This window comes from Hemicordylus capensis, chromosome 4, assembly GCF_027244095.1.
Source record: "Hemicordylus capensis ecotype Gifberg chromosome 4, rHemCap1.1.pri, whole genome shotgun sequence".
Classification (NCBI taxonomy): Eukaryota; Metazoa; Chordata; class Lepidosauria; order Squamata; family Cordylidae; genus Hemicordylus; species Hemicordylus capensis.
This window is the reverse complement of record NC_069660.1, coordinates 69,664,950-69,681,405: the sequence shown is the minus strand read 5'-3', so window position 1 is coordinate 69,681,405 and position 16,456 is coordinate 69,664,950. Positions and strand designations below refer to the sequence as shown.

At 45.6% G+C, this 16,456-nt stretch overlaps 1 protein-coding gene and 1 long non-coding RNA gene across 18 annotated transcripts in view; one reads left to right on the top strand and one right to left on the bottom strand.

The window, feature by feature from the left end:
- LOC128323378 (uncharacterized) overlaps positions 1–9,846 on the top strand; it is a 40,890-nt gene extending 31,044 nt beyond the window's left edge. Inside the window, exons 2-4 of one of the 2 annotated variants that reach the window (XR_008306238.1) lie at positions 3,332–3,709; positions 4,903–4,954; positions 8,916–9,846. This is a non-coding gene — a long non-coding RNA (uncharacterized LOC128323378). The remainder of the gene's footprint in view (positions 1–3,331; positions 3,710–4,902; positions 4,955–8,915) is intronic. The other variant, XR_008306237.1, reaches the window with a different exon arrangement.
- Positions 1–16,456, bottom strand: part of PLEKHA6 (pleckstrin homology domain containing A6) — a 265,991-nt gene that overhangs the window by 28,778 nt on the left and 220,757 nt on the right. For 15 of the 16 annotated variants that reach the window (XR_008306233.1, XM_053246370.1, XM_053246369.1 and 12 more), the window contains 5 exons: positions 12,160–12,228; positions 11,662–11,742; positions 9,681–9,830; positions 8,276–8,371; positions 810–921 (listed from right to left, as the gene is read on the bottom strand). Coding sequence is in view for 15 of the 16 variants with exons in the window: in XM_053246370.1 (XP_053102345.1) it covers positions 810–921; positions 8,276–8,371; positions 9,681–9,830; positions 11,662–11,742; positions 12,160–12,228 (508 nt within the window). In the remaining variant the exon portion in view is untranslated. The remainder of the gene's footprint in view (positions 1–809; positions 922–8,275; positions 8,372–9,680; positions 9,831–11,661; positions 11,743–12,159; positions 12,229–16,456) is intronic. The other variant, XM_053246368.1, reaches the window with a different exon arrangement.

Genomic DNA, 16,456 nt, shown 5'->3' with positions numbered 1-16,456 from the left:
AGACCAGTTTCTCCACAGTCCAGAAGCCACAGCCCTAAGCAGAAGTTATACAAAAGGCCCTCTACACGAGTATAGGTGCCGTCGAGTTGGTATCGACTCCTGGCGCCCACAGAGTCCTGTGGTTGTCTTTGGTAGAATACAGGAGGAGTTTACCATTGCCTCCTCCCATGCAGTATGAGATGATGATGATGCCTTTCATCATCTTCCTATATCGCTGCTGCCCAATATAGGTGTTTCCCATAGTCTGAGAAACATACCAGCGGGGATTTGAACCTACAACCTCTGGCTTGCTAGTCAAGTCATTTCCCCACTGCACCATTAGGTGATAGAGTGTCTGAAATGGAGCTGGAAGTCCTGCCTTTGCCGTGTCAGTCATCCTTGTCAGCGCCCCACTCACAGTTAAAGCGGCGTTTGTCTGAAGAGACAAATGCCACATCCGTGATGGCGGGTGCCGCTCTTACCGTGAGCAGGGCACTGACAGGGATGACTGATGGGACAGGGGCAGAACTTCTGGACCCATTTTAGACAATCTGCTCATGTACAGTGCCTTTTACATAATGTCTAAAATAACCTCAAGTTTGGGTAATTTCTGGATAATGTGGCAACTCTGACACTGACGTTTCAGCGCCAAATTGTAATAACGTAACTCCTACACCAGCAAAAGAAAGAAAACATCTCCAGATGGCAGATAATGAAGTATGGGCGTGCATGCTGTGGAAGGAGTGGCAGATATTCAGATAAGTCGAGCCTTCTGTCTGCTTCTCCAAGTATCTAACCCAGAGGCTAGAACTAAGAGGAGTGGTGCTTACCTCTGTGCTTTGCAGTGTCTGTGCCCCGAGAGGGGTTGTTCTTCCTTAGTCCCTCCATCACGTCCTGGATCCGCCAGATCTCCTTCTGGATTTGCCGATTGAGCATTTCATTCTGAAAGGGCCAAGGCACTGGGAATTATGGCAACTCCACACTGAAGTAAATCAGCTGCCCCCTGCTCTTGATCCTCTCTCTCTTCAGGACAAACCACATTTCCTTTACACACAAGAACTCTGCAATGGGAAAAGTAGCTGGCAGGGGTGTTGCAATAATGGTGGGCAAAGAAGAGGTTAAGCGCCCTCTGCCCCTCCACTTTTTCATGCTAAAAATGTCTCACAACAAAGAGGCTTCTGCTCACTAACGCTGGCCATTGGGGCTAGATTCTGTGCATCTGTGTAATGTGAAATTTGCCTGTCAGGGAGCAGAAAGAGAAACGGAGTTTGTGAGGGGACAGAAACAGAGCAAGAAGGGAGCCCTGACAGAAGAAAGGAGGGTGAAAGAGAGATGGGGTGCCAAGAAAGTTGTGGCTCAGAAAGCAGAAAAAGAAAGTATGTAGACCTGTTGTGGTGGTGGGGGGGGGAGAGAGACACAGAGAGGGTGCAGAATGGAGTGGGCAGAGAAAAGGAAGAAGTGTTTTACAAGAGAAAGAGGTTCAGAGGGATCAGAGGTGGTGCAGAGAAAGAAGAGGTGGGGCAAAGCAAAAAGGAGGGTTTGTAGAGAATGGGTTAAAATGAAAACAACAAGTTAATTGTGACCAAAATATTATTTTCTGCAATAAATGTAATAATGTGGCCTACCCAGATGACTAAAAAATATAAAAGCAGCCATCTTCAAAGTGACTGGAGTTGTGCACCCCTGACTTGCAAGCTCCAGATTTAACCCAGATCTGCAGAGAATTATTTGCCATGCTAACTCTGGGCAATTACTCCTCTCTTCGGGGAAGGTGACAAACAGCCTTCTATGAAGTCATTTGTGAAGTTTGAAACAGAAGTACAGAAACAGAAGTAAACGCCAAGTGAACCTTTCAGGAAATGAGTCATTACTAGATCACAACCATCCACTGCATTGTGGAAGCTTGTGTTGAAGTTGGGAGGCCTGTCTGAAGGGGGAAGTGGGAGCTGCTCAGGATGTCCTGGAGCTGCTTAAGGGACCCCTGCACTGCAGCACAGCCACAGAGATTCTTCTGGCTCTGGTGGGGCTGGAACAGACTGATTCATCATAAGACACACACCCCCCACCAATGTTCTTGTTTCTGGGCCCCATCAAAGCTAAAGACAGCCCTGGAAGTTGGTGGTGCTCAGGGGCGTAACAAGGCTGGAGTGGGCCCAGAGACAAAATATTAAAATGGGCCCCTCGCTGATACACACACACTCACTTCACATGTGACTTGCCTCTGGGGGGCCCCCTTGAGGCGTGGGGGCCCCCAGGCAGCCACCTCCCCTTGCCTAATGGTAGCTATGCCCCTGGTGGTGCTCCAAGAACTGCCCCTCACCCCTGACTATTCCTGGGTATAGGACTGCACAGAGAAAGGTAATGCATGAATCAGCATTAAGACATGTACATGTTCGACTGTGGTTTCTACAACTGCAGCAACACTCTTCAGAGCAGCTGCAATCCCAGCACGTAGCTTCGGTTCACTGCCTGCTCACACATTACATTTCTCCAGGCAAAATCTTGTACCCAGGAACAGTTGGGATGGAGAAAAAAGCAGCCAGCTGTCACACTTGAATAAGCCCAGAGAGCTTTAGAAATCAGAGTGGTTCCATGAAAACAATGCAGTTAGGCATCTTTTTCCCCCTTAAAAATGAGGATGGTGCCTAGCATCCAAGGAATAGAAATTACATCATCAAAGGCTGTTATCTCTGTGATTCCTTCAACACAAAAACTAGTATGAGGCCCACAAGATGGATTCTTGATCATCCATGAATTTCTTCTTTGGAAAACAAAACATGTTTCTAGTTTAGGATGTGGAGATGCCTTGAACTTGTGCAGGCACCAAGTACAAGAGGCACCAGTACTCAGAAGAAAGTGCTTTTATGCCCCACAAGGCTACCTTATCCTTTCCCCATGATTTCCAGTCATATCCCTCTACCCTCTACTATTCTCTTTTACTGCCCTCATTTGCCTAGCTCTGCCTTTGTGTCACATCATCATGTCTGCCTCAGAATGCCAAATTCCACAAAAAGTCACATCGAGAAGAGCATGCAAAATGGCAACTTTATGCAAAATTTGATTTGCATACATTGCTACTCATTTGCATTGCTACATTTTAGCACAGAACTTGATTTTCCCTCTTTTTAGTACAAAATAGAAACAATACCGTATATAACCCATACCATACAGAAATATATGCAGGCAATTTTATATATATACTTTATATATATAAATAAATATTGCATGCCACATTTCATGAGCATCTCTGCAGATGTAGCTTTTCACTTCTGTTGTGTCTCAGTACACCTGGGAGATGTTTTCCACATCAAACTCTCAGGCATAAACATTTTGTTCTTCGTGTTCCATTCAGGCGTGGAGACACCAGTGCATATCAAGATGAACTGAATCAGATTGGAAACGTGCATGCAAGCAAACCAGAAGTGAAATAGTTACCAGGGGAGTTAAAATCTACTGTAATTACTCGGTGAACAAGGGTGCATACAAGCACAGCCTTATCATCAGTTAAAAACATGAGAACAGGCTGGGCACATCATCCTTCCAGCTAAAGCATAGACACAGCCTGCTCTTTCTACCGTTACAATCAATTTGTTCCATCAGGAGCTAGAAAAGCTCCTGTCCTCTGTTTGAAAGAGACACTCAGACAGCCTGGACTGGATGTTTATACCACTTTGGAACAGACACTGGATGCGTTCCAGCTGGGGAAGATTTCAGACTTCCGAAGCAGCAGGTGTGTAAGCAGAGCATACCATACCTTGAGATCCACCCCCATGCTTGCCTCTATGGCAAGATCCCTCTCTGGAGCTGTGCCAGAATTACTTAACCTTAAGCAGAACACAAACAGCCATGAGATTGCCAGCCAAACAATGGACCATCCTCAATGAAGGGGAATCTCTTCTGCCTGGAGTACAAACTTCTGGTACTAATGAACTGAACCAAGTTCTGTGTCCAATCAGGCTGTTAGTGCAGCACATATGTGGTTTCATGGTTTTATACTATGATTGCGTGTTATTGCTTTATGGTGATTGAAAATGACTTGTTACAACCTGCCTTGTGGGGTGTGTGTGTAGGGGTGGAATACATGATATACATTTGGAGATATATAGATATAGATATATAGATAGATATAGATATAGATATATAAATGCAGGAGATCCAATCATGGATTTCCAAATACAGATCTGCACTGAGCAGGGGACTGTACTAGGAAACCTCTAAGGTTCCTTCTAACTCCAAAGTTCTGTGGCTGACATCCACAGTCACAAAGTGCTGGTGCAATTTCAGTCAATCTCCCATTCCTTTTGAAGCCGACCATGAATCCTGTAAATATGTTCCTGAGGGTAGCACAGTCCTTGGGGACATATTTTCAGGAGTTACGATCAGCTTCAGAGGGACTGGAAGAAAGATGAAGATTGCCCCCCTCCTACAGCTCCAGCGCAGCATTAGGAGCACCAGAGCTTCATTAGAATCATAGGCCAATATCCAAACTATCTATCACCTTCTAGTCTAGTTTGGCTTTAAAGCTGCAATCTTAGCATACTAAGAATAGGTCTCAGTGGACAACACACTGTGCAGCAGAATACCAGCATTAGGAATCTGCCAGGGCTGCTGTGCAATGTAAAAGGCAGTATGGTGTTGTGGAGGCAGAAAGTTGCACAATGATCTAAAACAGTGCACAGGGACTTTAGCAGTGCTACTTCCTCAGAAGCAATAGAAGTAGTATGATGCAGGTGCCCACATGCTGTTTTTATATTAATATATTGTTCTTATTTTATTGTCTTTGTGAGCCGCCCTGAGCAGTATTGTGCTGGAAGGGTAGAATACAATTATTTTAAATACAGTAAATAAATAACTGCACGAAATGCCAGCCACTGAAATTTTGTTTACTTACTTACTACATTTATTTCCCATTTTTCCTCCAAGGAGCCCAGAGTGGTGGACATGGTTATGCTAATCATCACAACAACCCTGTGAGGTAGGCTAGCCTGAGAGATAAACAACTAGCCCAGAGTCATCCAGTGAGTTCTGTGGCTGAGTAGGGGTTTGAACTTGGGTCTCCCCAGCCCTAGTCCAAAACTAGGACTTCACCACAATGGATCTCTGTGTAAGTTCTGAAATAGCACTTACTTCAGGGTAAGCAGTAAGCTTAAGTTTGGGTCATAAGACAATTCAAACAGTGAACAGGGCATGTGCTACAGTGCTTATGTGACTGTCAGTGTTCCATCTTGGATATGTACCTAATTGATTGAAGCCATGTTTTTTCATAGTTTTCCAGGGCCTAAAGCATGGTCTCTGGGCACATAATGCAGCCACCTTGCTGAAACTAAGCAGGCTTAGGGATGACCAGTGCTTGGATGACCACCAGGGAACCCCCATATAATTTGCCTTGAGTTCTGTGATGGAAGAAAGATGGGACATAACTCTCTGCATGCATGGGGGATTTTTATGTAAGAACACTTTCAGACAAGCAGTTTCCTTTGCATACCTGCAATGACAGACTGTATCATGTTCCCTGCTCTATGTTCGACAGCTATAAGAGTTCATCCGGGCGCTTTCCAGATTAGACCCTGCAATGGGGTCACAGTGGATCTCTGAAGTGTGCTTCCACACTTCCTGTGTTGTGACACCGCAGTCCCTATGCAGACAGCAGGGTGCCGTTCACATTTCCAATGCCTTGTCTCGAATTTAATCGCTGCGATATAGTGCTATGACGTTGTATATCTGGTGTAAAAAAGTTGCTGGTTTTTTGGGGTTGTTAGTTTCCACGAGACTGCTCCCCCTGCTGTTTACGTTTCAAATGTGATTTGCCTGAACGGAAGCATTTTGCTGCCGTTGAGCAGCTAATCTGGAAAGCATCCCGGAGCAACTCGCTGCACTCCTGATTCAACACTCAGCTGGCAACATGGAAAGTGTTGCAGACCAAAGCCGGAACTTTTCCCCTGGGCACAAAAAGCCAGCTGTGCGGGCTGCCCACTCCAGAAGAGGCCAGGGCCATAACCAGTCAGCTGGCTGGACTGGCAGGGAAACATGCATACTGAAGCAGTTTGAATCTTAGACTCCGCAGCTCAGGAGCACTGAAAAACCAGGGAGCTGACTGGACAAGCCCTGAGGACCCAAGAGGCCCTGGGAGTTCTCCACACAGCAGGTTTTACAACAGGTTTTCTGGGAGGTTTTACTGCGAACTCAGTTTTCCCCAAAACCCAACACAAAAAGCAGATTTTTTTAAACCTCAGATAGAAATCAGGCAGCACTCTTAATGTGCAGTGAAAACCCCAAATTGTGTGTGAAGTGCTCCCTGATAGCTTGCAGGGACTTTGGGGTAAATCTCTCCGATATGTGAACACACCACCTCCATTTTGGAGGAGATGGTCTGAAACGGCACTCATTCCATTTGAGAGGTGGTGGCAGGGAACAACATGAGAGAAGGAGACGGGTGGTTCTGCCTAATTTATGCTTGCAAATCAATACTAAGAACAGAAGTTCTCTTTTCACACTAAATGCACACAGACAGGCAGGCAGAAAGGCAGACACACACACACAGAGGTCATTCACACAATCACACAATCAAAAACTGTGTTCTAACCGGGCTTGGGAGCTGTGCATGCTCCCAACTTTTGGCTGTGTGGAAGCAAGGTGGGAGGAAACCTTGCTTCCACACAAACACAATCATTTCCATCCAGATTTTCCTTTTACTTTGCATCCACACAACCAGAAATTGGGAGCACAGCTCCCAAACCCAGAACACAGTTTTTGATTGTGTGAATGACCTCACAGAGTTTCAAAGAAACTCAGGAGTGGCTTAAATGTGCAGCATTTGGAGCTGAAGCTGACCTCAGAGCAGCTAAAGAAGACAATGGCTTCATTCACAGAGACAGTGAGAAGGTCAAGTGTCATTTACATAGGAAGGAAAGCAAGGATTAGACCGTGTTACTCTATCTGGTGTCAATGACACATGCCAACGCCTGGATTTTTTGTCTCAGAATTCAGGTCACCTATCCATAATAAGGTGCCTTTAAAAAAAAATGTTTAAACTTCCACTCTGTCTTTGCAACAGAGCCACTCGCTTGGCAAGAGAGGTGGGGAATTTATTACATTTTCATCTTGCCTGTCCTCCAAGGAGTTCAAGGTGGTGTACTTGATTCCACTCCCCATTTTATCCTTACAAAAACCCAGTACAGTAAGGTAGGTTGAGTGTTTGGTCCAAGTGAGCGGGGCCATTCACATGACCTACCGGGCAAGGAGGTGCAAGGAAGGCTTCTCAAATCTTGCCTTCCCCCACAGATGATGATTGTTTTGTTGGTGGGAGCGCACTCCCACAAGATCAGCCCTGCTCCATGCAGCACAGAGCAGCGCAGATTGGTCTGAGGCCAGGACCCGTCCATGAATCCCACAATGCACCGCACGATGTGTGCAGTGCATTGGAGGATTCCCCCAAGAGATGGGCACTCGAGGTGCCCGTCTCTATGTGCGGCTGGGCTGGAGGAAGCCCATGCTCACACATGAGCAAGTAGCCGGGGTAAGGCTACTTATTACTACTTCAGGAAGACCCTCAAGACTCTCCTGTTCTCACAAGCTTTTAATTAGAATTAATTTTAATAATTTGTTTTAAGAACTATTTTATACTGTTGTTTTTATTGTGTCTTGTGTATTTTAATCTGTGTTGACTTTTAAATATTTTTAATCTTGTACACCACCTAGTGATGTACATATTAGGTGGTATAAAAATGTGATAAATAAAATAAATAATAAAATAATAAAATAAGGGCATGCTTGCTCCCTTAACCTTGGCTAACAGCCAGGCAAAGGGTGGGGTTAATCTGTGCGTAAGAACAGCCTCAGTGAGTGGGGATATGAATCAAGGTCTTCCTGGTCCTAGTCCAACACTTTAACCATTATACCAGAGCTGCTCAACTTTGGCCAACTTTTGCAGATGTTGGACTACAACTCCCATCATACCTAACTTAACTGAGGCTGGTATACTCCAATAAAAGCTGGAGGGCCAAAGTTATGCAGCCCAGTATTACACCATGCTGGCCTTCTAAACTGGATCGGTTGATTGTAAGCAACTGCTTGACTGTACAGAGGGGTGACTTAATTTATTACAGATGGGTTTCTCTTTGTTTACAAAATTACAAGAGTAGAAATCAGGATAAAATCTCTCCACTTACTTGCCCAACAAATGACCTAGCACCCCAAAATATTTGGACCCCACCGCCATAATTGTGTGCTCAGATCTGCTCTGAATCATCTCATATTTCTCTTAAACTCTGCTGGTCTGGAGGTTCCATTCTCTCACCTGGATGTCCAAGTTCAGCTGTTCCCACAGGTCATCATGCAAGGCTGACACCTCACCCTCCAGGTTCTCATATTCTATGGTGCTGTTGGCCAATGCCTGTGGGGATTTGCAAACAGTCCCATCAAGATACCAGCGCACTCACAATCTCCTCTCTGTGTCCCGAGGTTGCAGATAAACTCACTGGTGTAAAAATGCTATGGAACCATCTGTTTGGCTATTAGCCCAACCAGTGTGCACCATGGCACTGGGTAAAACCTTGAATCAGAGGTAAGGCCTGCATGGGTAAAAAGCTGTTGTCTCCTATTGCCCCCCAATAATGGCTGAAATAAGGATAGTCCTTGTATGCTCTCCTTGCAAAAATGTACTTGCAGCATACTGGAAAAACCAGACTTAGTTCAAATTGGCCTGAAATTTGTGTGTCAGGGAGGCTAATGGACAAACAATGGGAATAGAAAGGGGATTTCATTAAAGTGAAAGAAGATATTTTTTGCCAGTCCCCTGGATGTGTTTTGCACACAGCAAATTCATGGCATGCACTCATGTGCCAGAGGAGTTCTTTTTGGGTGCTGCTTCTGCAATTTTCCTTTGAGTTGAAAGGCATTTTTTTCTCATTCACTTTCTTTTCCTTTCTTTTTTATAGGAGAAAAGAAAAGAGAGAAGAAAAGAAAAGAAAAGAAAAGAAAAAGAAAAGAAACACAGGGACAAAGAAAAGAGGAGATTTGTTTTACAATGCCAATGGAGCACACATTCAGCACCAGGTCTCCCCTGGCACACACAGTGCCAGCACTGGAAAAGCATCAAGAGCAGGCAGCCCATGCAGGCTTGGCTGGAGGCACAACGCTCCATCCATGCAGCTCATGCTGCTGCAGAGCACTGAAGACTGCTGAGCAAGGCCAATGCACAGTCAGGAGGGAGACCCATGCTTGTCGTATTTTGCCGTGCAGGAAGCACACAGATCTCAAAGATTAAGCTGTGCTCTCTGCTCTATTGATAAACAAGCTTATGGGGCATAGCTGAATGGGGCAGTGCATGGTTGATTGGGTCAAAAGGACGTGATCAATAAGGGCCAATTAGACCTTTGTGTTCCCCCCTCCTCCTTCTCACAATTGTCCTTGATTCCTGAATGCCTGGGTCTCTGTAAGAGAAAGCAGGAGGAAAGTCCTCCAGGACAAGGGGCTTCAATAGTTCCTTGAGGGGAAGGGCTGTAGGTTAGTGGTAGAACAGATGCTTAACATGCAAAAAGTCCTAAATTCAATCCCTGGCATCTCCAGGTAGGGTGAGGAAACCCAGAGATCTGAAACCCAGAGATCTGAAACCCAGAGATCTGCTTTCAGTCACTGTAGCAGGAAGGACCCAGGGAAGGTCTGACTCAGTAGAAGGCAACTTCCTATGGTCCCATGATTACCGTGCTGGCTTGGGATAGCTCCACCCGGATATTGATTAGCTGGTTCTGGAGGGATTCCTTCTTGTGCAGCAGCTTTTCAGGGTAGGCTGGCTGACTCCCAAACATCTCTAGTTCCTGGTGTGTCCCCATAAGTGCACTCTCTAGGCTCTCCTAGTGGTGAGAATAAGAAGAGATTAAAAAACAACATGGTGGTTAGGAAGCAAATCCAGGGGTTGTCCCAGACAGCAGGCTTTACCACGGGATTACTGCGAGGCTTTACTGTGAGTTCATGTTTGCCCCAACAAAATGATGCAAAAAGTGGATTTTTAAAAAAAAGATTGTGCCATCAAGTCAGTGTCAACTCCTGGTGACCACAGAGCCATGTGGTTTTCTCTAGTAGAGGTACAGGAGAGGTTTACCATTGCCTTCTCCCACGCAGTATAAAATGGTGCCTTTCAGCACCTTCCTATATCACTGCTCCCCAATATAGGAATTTCCTATATTCTGGGAAACACACCAGCAGGGATTTGAACCAACAGCCTCCTGCTCTCTAGCCAGGTTGCTTCCCCGCTGCGCCAATGGTGGTTTGGATTTTTTTTACCCACGGATATAAATTGGGCTACACTCTAACGTGCAATGAAAAACCTGAATTGTGTGCAAAGTGCTTTCTGATAGGGACTTTCCGCAGGGACTTCAGGGTAAATTTGGCCGCTATGTGAATGCACATCTTCCATTCCGGAGCAGATGAGAACTGAAAGCTGGGTGTGAAAAGCTCCCAGGACTTAAAAGACTTGGATTCCAATCCCTGCTCTAATTCATAATCCCCTTCTTTCCTTGAACATTTAGGCTCTCGGGGCCTCATTTCCTCATCTCTAAAATGTGAGGAATTGTTGTTGTTGTGCTTATTAGCTGATGTCCTAAGGAAGCATGAGCACATCTAGGGGCTGTGGGGGTGTGCAACAGGAGGGGCCCTTGCATAATTCCCCCATTCCCTTGTGGGAAGGCAGTTGCACAAGAGCCTTTGGACCCTGGAGGCCTCCCTGTGCTCTGGAAGAGCTCTGCAAGAATGGAATGGATACGTGTCACATTGAGGGCCAGTGACATGTTTCTGCACTTGCAGAGCCCTGCCGGAGTGCAGAGGATACTCTGGGGTCTAAAGGCTCTTGCACAACTGGGCTTGTGTGCGCGCAGGCGGAGTTGTATAAGGGCTCCCGTCACAATCCCCACAGCCCCTAGAAGTGTGAGTGCTTCGTTAATCAGGATGTCAGTGATTATTATTGTTTATATACGGTTGAGTTTTAAAAAAAATGGTTCTCAGAGCAGTTTACATAGAAAAAGGATAATAAGATGAAGATGGTTCCCTGTCCCCGAAGAGCTCACAGTCTAAAAACAAACACAAACAAACAAACACAATGTTATGCTGGGGCTAAATAGGGACAGCTGCTCACTCCCGCTAAATGGAAGAGAATAATCACTTTGAAAAGTGCTTCTTTGCCCAGTTAGCAAGGTTTTTTGTGTGCCCCCACCCCCAGAGCGCGCTTTGCTAGTCCTACTTAGGGTAAAGTTATTAGTGCAACTGAACATTTATTGCCATGCTACAGAGCTGAAGGCCAATAAGGCCATTCAGGAGATTAGAGCTGGCCTTGCTCATCCATTTTCTGTATAATAGTATGTTTATGTGTACACACATGTGTATACACACTGTATATACACATGTACACACACACACACACACACACAGAAAGCAGGAGAGAGAGAGAGAGAGTGTGTGTCAGACTCTCCCAAGGGCTCTGGCCCAATACCTCTGCTACAAAGTTCATTTTAGCACATCTACCTCCTCCAAGATGACAACCTCATTATGAAGGCCTAGCACTGCCGAGTACAATCATTTTTCAGTCATGCAATGAACTTCTAGCCTCAGGGAAGCTGGGACCACTCAGAGCAGCAACATGGCTGCAGCTTATCTAAACCATTAGCCTGTTCAGTGATTCCAGGCCCTTACCTTTTCTGCACGAAGTTGCTGCACCAGCCTCTCCTGTTCCCTCATTACTTTGTTTTGCTCACAGAGCTTGCCCAGGAGCTTCTGAAATAAAATGTGAAGTATTGAATCCATAGCAGATAGGTTCAGAACAACATGGCACAAAGCATTAATCGGGTTTGATGTTTATCAAGCAGGCCCTGGGGCGAGGAGGCCAGCCTCAGCTGCTGGCATTCTACTGTCTGAGTAGGGGAGACTCACACACAATTACACCAGCACGAAACACACACATGGAGCACGAGGGAAGGATGCAGCGGGGAAAGACAGCACAGGACTGGTGATGGATGGTGACCACGAGTGCTCGGGACCGTGCAGCTCCACTAGCAGAAAAGATGCTCATCTAATGATATTAAGAGAAATGGAAAAAAGAAGTAACCTCCAAGAGGTGGAGGATGGAGAGGTGGAAGCAGGAGGGGAGATGAAGTGGGCAGACAGGTGACAGCGAGGGAGAGGTGCTCTTACATCGGTGTCTTGCTCGCTTAGCTTGTAGGTGTGCAGTGTCTCTCGGTAAGCTTCAGGGAAGTGAGACACCTGCAAAAAACAGGGACAAGTCATTGCTGCTCTCTCCGCTTTGATATTAACATTTCACGAAGAGTCCCTGGGAGAATCTGAGGTGACTTCTGCATGATTAAAAAAACAAAACCCACCAATGTCTGCAGGACCTACACTGTAAGCCCCTAAGTTCTTCCAGCAAGTATTTCTCTCAAGCAACATTAATAGGACATAATAACTGAAGGGGAAAGAGGACACATTTTCTTGTATTTGTATCACAATGATAAGGGTTCCTCCTCCAGACTTCCCAAGGATCTATTCAGCAGAGGCAGACTTCTGGCTGCCTGTTAACATCAGCTATCTCTGATCTCATCAAAAGAGGCAGTTCTTCCATACACGCAGGGGGGGAAATTGCCCGTTTACTCTCTGCATAAAAGGGAGTCGTCACGTGTATAACCAATCAGGATTGCTAAAAAGATGGCCACCCAGATTTATGAGCAAATCGGCTGCTCTGTTTTTTTGTACATGCATGCGTGTTCGACGTGCAACTGCCATTACAGCTCATCAGGCAATTACACACATCCAGTCATACCATAAATAGCAGCTTACATTCACAATCACTGCAGCAGTAATTGTGAGTAGGTTTGAAGACATGACCTCATCCCCCCCCCATCACCACCAAATTAAGGTTCATGGGGGGAGGGGGGCTCCTTAAAATGCAATTGTCGCTACAGTGCAAAAGGGCTGCTCCGTGTATAATCTACTAACACACACTTAGTTAATAGATATACAAAGCTAGTATGTGTAGCACGCAAGGCCAAAAGGTAGTTTTGCTAAGGTCTGTAGGTTTAAGAATAGTGGCTGTTATGCATGTGCAGTGCATTGAGCTTCCCGTGTGCAGCTCTTTACATGCAAAACAGGAGCTAATGCCTAGGATGTTGCTATAAGAGGGTGGCTGATGATCAGGTAGCCAGGGTCTTGTCCCCAAGAAAGGGAGAGGCCAGGACAGGTTAACCTTCAGTGGAAGGCTGGGCCAACGAGAAACCTCCACAAGAGAAGAGTAGGATCAGATATTGTTTTTAGCAGGGGACCTTGCACTGAACCATACTGGTAATAAAGACAGGATGTATACAGACCCTCTGGGTTCTATCCATTGATCTGGATTCCAGAGTTTCACAAACACAAGCCAATACTTCACAAGATTCAGCCATGTAGTGGCTTAGTTTCAGTTTATTTACAGTGTCCAGCTCCCCAGCTTATCAGCAAAGACTATTTTACACACAGAAAAAATAATGCAGAGAGAAAGCCTGGCCCAAAGTGACTCATGTCCAGTGGCTTTTGGTGTGAACTTTTCGCATCAAAACTGAATGCTGTACCATTTGCCTCTGGAACAATTATGCAGCAGTACTTACCCAAAAGGGGCGCATGAGTATCACAGGAGAGCACTGTGATGCAATATAGCACAGAAGAAAGGCACCACATCAGAACTAGCATACATTGTCACAAAGAAAACCACTACCTTGTGATATCACAGTAAGAGCAAATAAGTTCTTAACAACTACTGTACTTGTCAGGAACTAATCAATGGCTATTTCTCCAAAGCAAAGAGTGCTGATATGGGAGAAGCCTCATCCATGAACTTGCGGTGCTACAGATACCACTCTCCATTTGTTTTATCATCTTGTGGACATTACAAGAAACAACAGTTGGTTCTGAATACTTATGTTGATGTTCATAACTCTCGACCAAATAGTCCAAAGCCAAGGGTTAGGCTTTCAGACCAAGTCAATTTTTGTTCTGCGTTACATTTTGGAGCCGTACCCAATAATTTGGTAATGATTTTATTCAGTTTTGTATTTCTTGGCAGAAAGAATCCTTTGAGAATCCTGTTGATTTCCCACCCACCTCCTCGCCTAGCTTCTAGCTGATTCGAATCTAAAACATCAAATGAAATCTTTGTCCAATGAGAAATGTAATGGTAAGTCTTTTGGATGAAATCATGAAATCTATTATGATCCGCCCAGGGACTTTTTTAATGGGGTGGTATATAAATGTAATACAATACAATACAATACAATAATAATCAATCATCATAATCTCTAGTTGTATCTGAATATTTTCTTCCTAGTTAAAGGAGGATGTGTGTTTTCTTTGCGGCAAACAGCAATGGGGAGTTGCCTATTCAGAATCCAGTTTGCCCACGGATTCTCAAGCTTAGGTCCCCTGATATTGGACTATAACTCCCATCATCCCCAGCAACAGTAGGCAAAAGCCATTTATTTATTTAAAATATTTTTACCCTGCCCCTTCAGTACACTACTGCCTGGGCAGCTCACATAACTAGTAAAACAGATACAATATATAATACAATAAATAGAAATTGTAGCTCTTCTTATGATCACTGAGAAGCGCTCTGGGGTGGTCTGTGGGGAGAGTGGGTTACACTTACCCTTCCCACAGACAATCATCCATGTTTCCCTGGGTGGGTGGATCAACCCCCCCCCCCCGCAGATAACCAGCAGCTGATCCTACAGCTCCGGGGGTCGGGGTGCAGGAAAGCACTGTCATGCGTCGCCCCACCCCCTGGAGTGCCAGTAATGGACCGTGCGAGTGCGCAGTGCATTATTTGGATCCCTGCCCCCCACCGAGTGTGCCAGCCACGGCTGCAAGCAGCCACGGCTGACACACAATCAAATAAATGAGGTTAAGGGAGCACTCACTCCCTTAACCTCATTTAGAAGGGAAGCTACTTAGGCAGGTTTGCCACAGTGTAGCCGCTGGGATTAGGCCCGATCCCAGAGCTTCACACTTGTGTGCAAAACCAGGCTGGGCTCCTGTAGCCTGGTTTCGCATGCGTGTGTGAATAGCCTCATTAACTGAGAAGATGACTCATTAAAAACCAAATTTAAAATTACAAGTTAAAAAGTTAAAACCCACCAGATAGAAAATGCAATGCAGATAGGAACATAGGAAGCTGCCATATACTGAGAGGGACCATAGGTCCATCTGGGCATTTTCCAGATTACAGATTACAACAGTTTCGTAAAATGTCCAATAAGCGCCCCTCCGCATTGTTCATATTTTGACATCCCGTTCGTTGCGCTGTCACTAGGGTACCGTCCATATTTCCCATGCCTTGTTTGGGGTTTCTTTGATGCATTATTCCCCTATAACTTGGTAAAAGCACTACAGGAAAGTAGCTGTATTTTTCCATTGTAGGGAGCCTTGCCCTGCATTTTATGCGTTGTAGCATGTGGTGGTGTGGATGGTTTCCCCCCACCCCATGCATGAAATAATGCTTATTTGACTTCTTCTCCCCCTGTGTGGTGAGGTAGGAAGGCAGGGGGACATGGGCACTGAATCATTTACTTCCATGCAATCCCTATTTGCTTACTATGGTTCAATAGCATGGTGACGATTGGTTGATTTTACAGCCCCTCTCTAACCTGTCCATGAAATACCCCACTTCACTAGCCAAGGTGGCGTGGTGGAGAGAGCCAGCGTGGTGTAGTGGTTAGAGTGCTGGACTAGGACTGGGGAGACCCGAGTTCAACTCCCTAGTCAGCCATGATACTAGCTGGGTGACTCTGGGCCAGTCACTTCTCTCTCAGCCAAACTTACTTCACAGGGTTGTTGTGAGGAGAAACTCAAGTATGTAGCACACCGCTCTGGGCTCCTTGGAGGAAGAGCGGAATAGAAAATGTAAAATAAATAAATAAATAAATAAATAAAAGAAATGGCTCATTCCTGCAAGATAGCTGGGCGGGGAGAGCAAATGGGAGTGACTCAGATGCTGGCTGGGCTTCTCCAATAAACAAGCTCCCCATCGGAGATGCCTCCTAGTTTGCTCTGGCATTTTCAGCAAACCAGGCTCCCCTGGTTACAGGCAGGAGTCTCTCCCAGCCCTATCTGGGAGATGCCAGGGAGAGAACTTGGAACCTAGATGCTCTTCCCAGAGTGGTTCCATCTCCTAAGGGAGATATCTTACAGTGCTCAGATATCTAGCCTCCCATTCATATGCAATCCGGGTGGACCCTGCTGAGCTAAGAGAACAAGTAATGCTTGCTACCACAAGACCAGCTCTCCTCCAGATAAAAATATTAAAACACCATTGTGGCAGGGGATGCTGGGAGTTGTAGTCCAACAGTATCTGGAGAGTGAGACTCACATTTGTGAATCCCTGAGATTGCCAGATTGGGAATGTGTGTCTATATGTGTGTTGGTGAGTGAAAGAGAGCCCGAGGACACACAGCTGGCCTGCAAATGG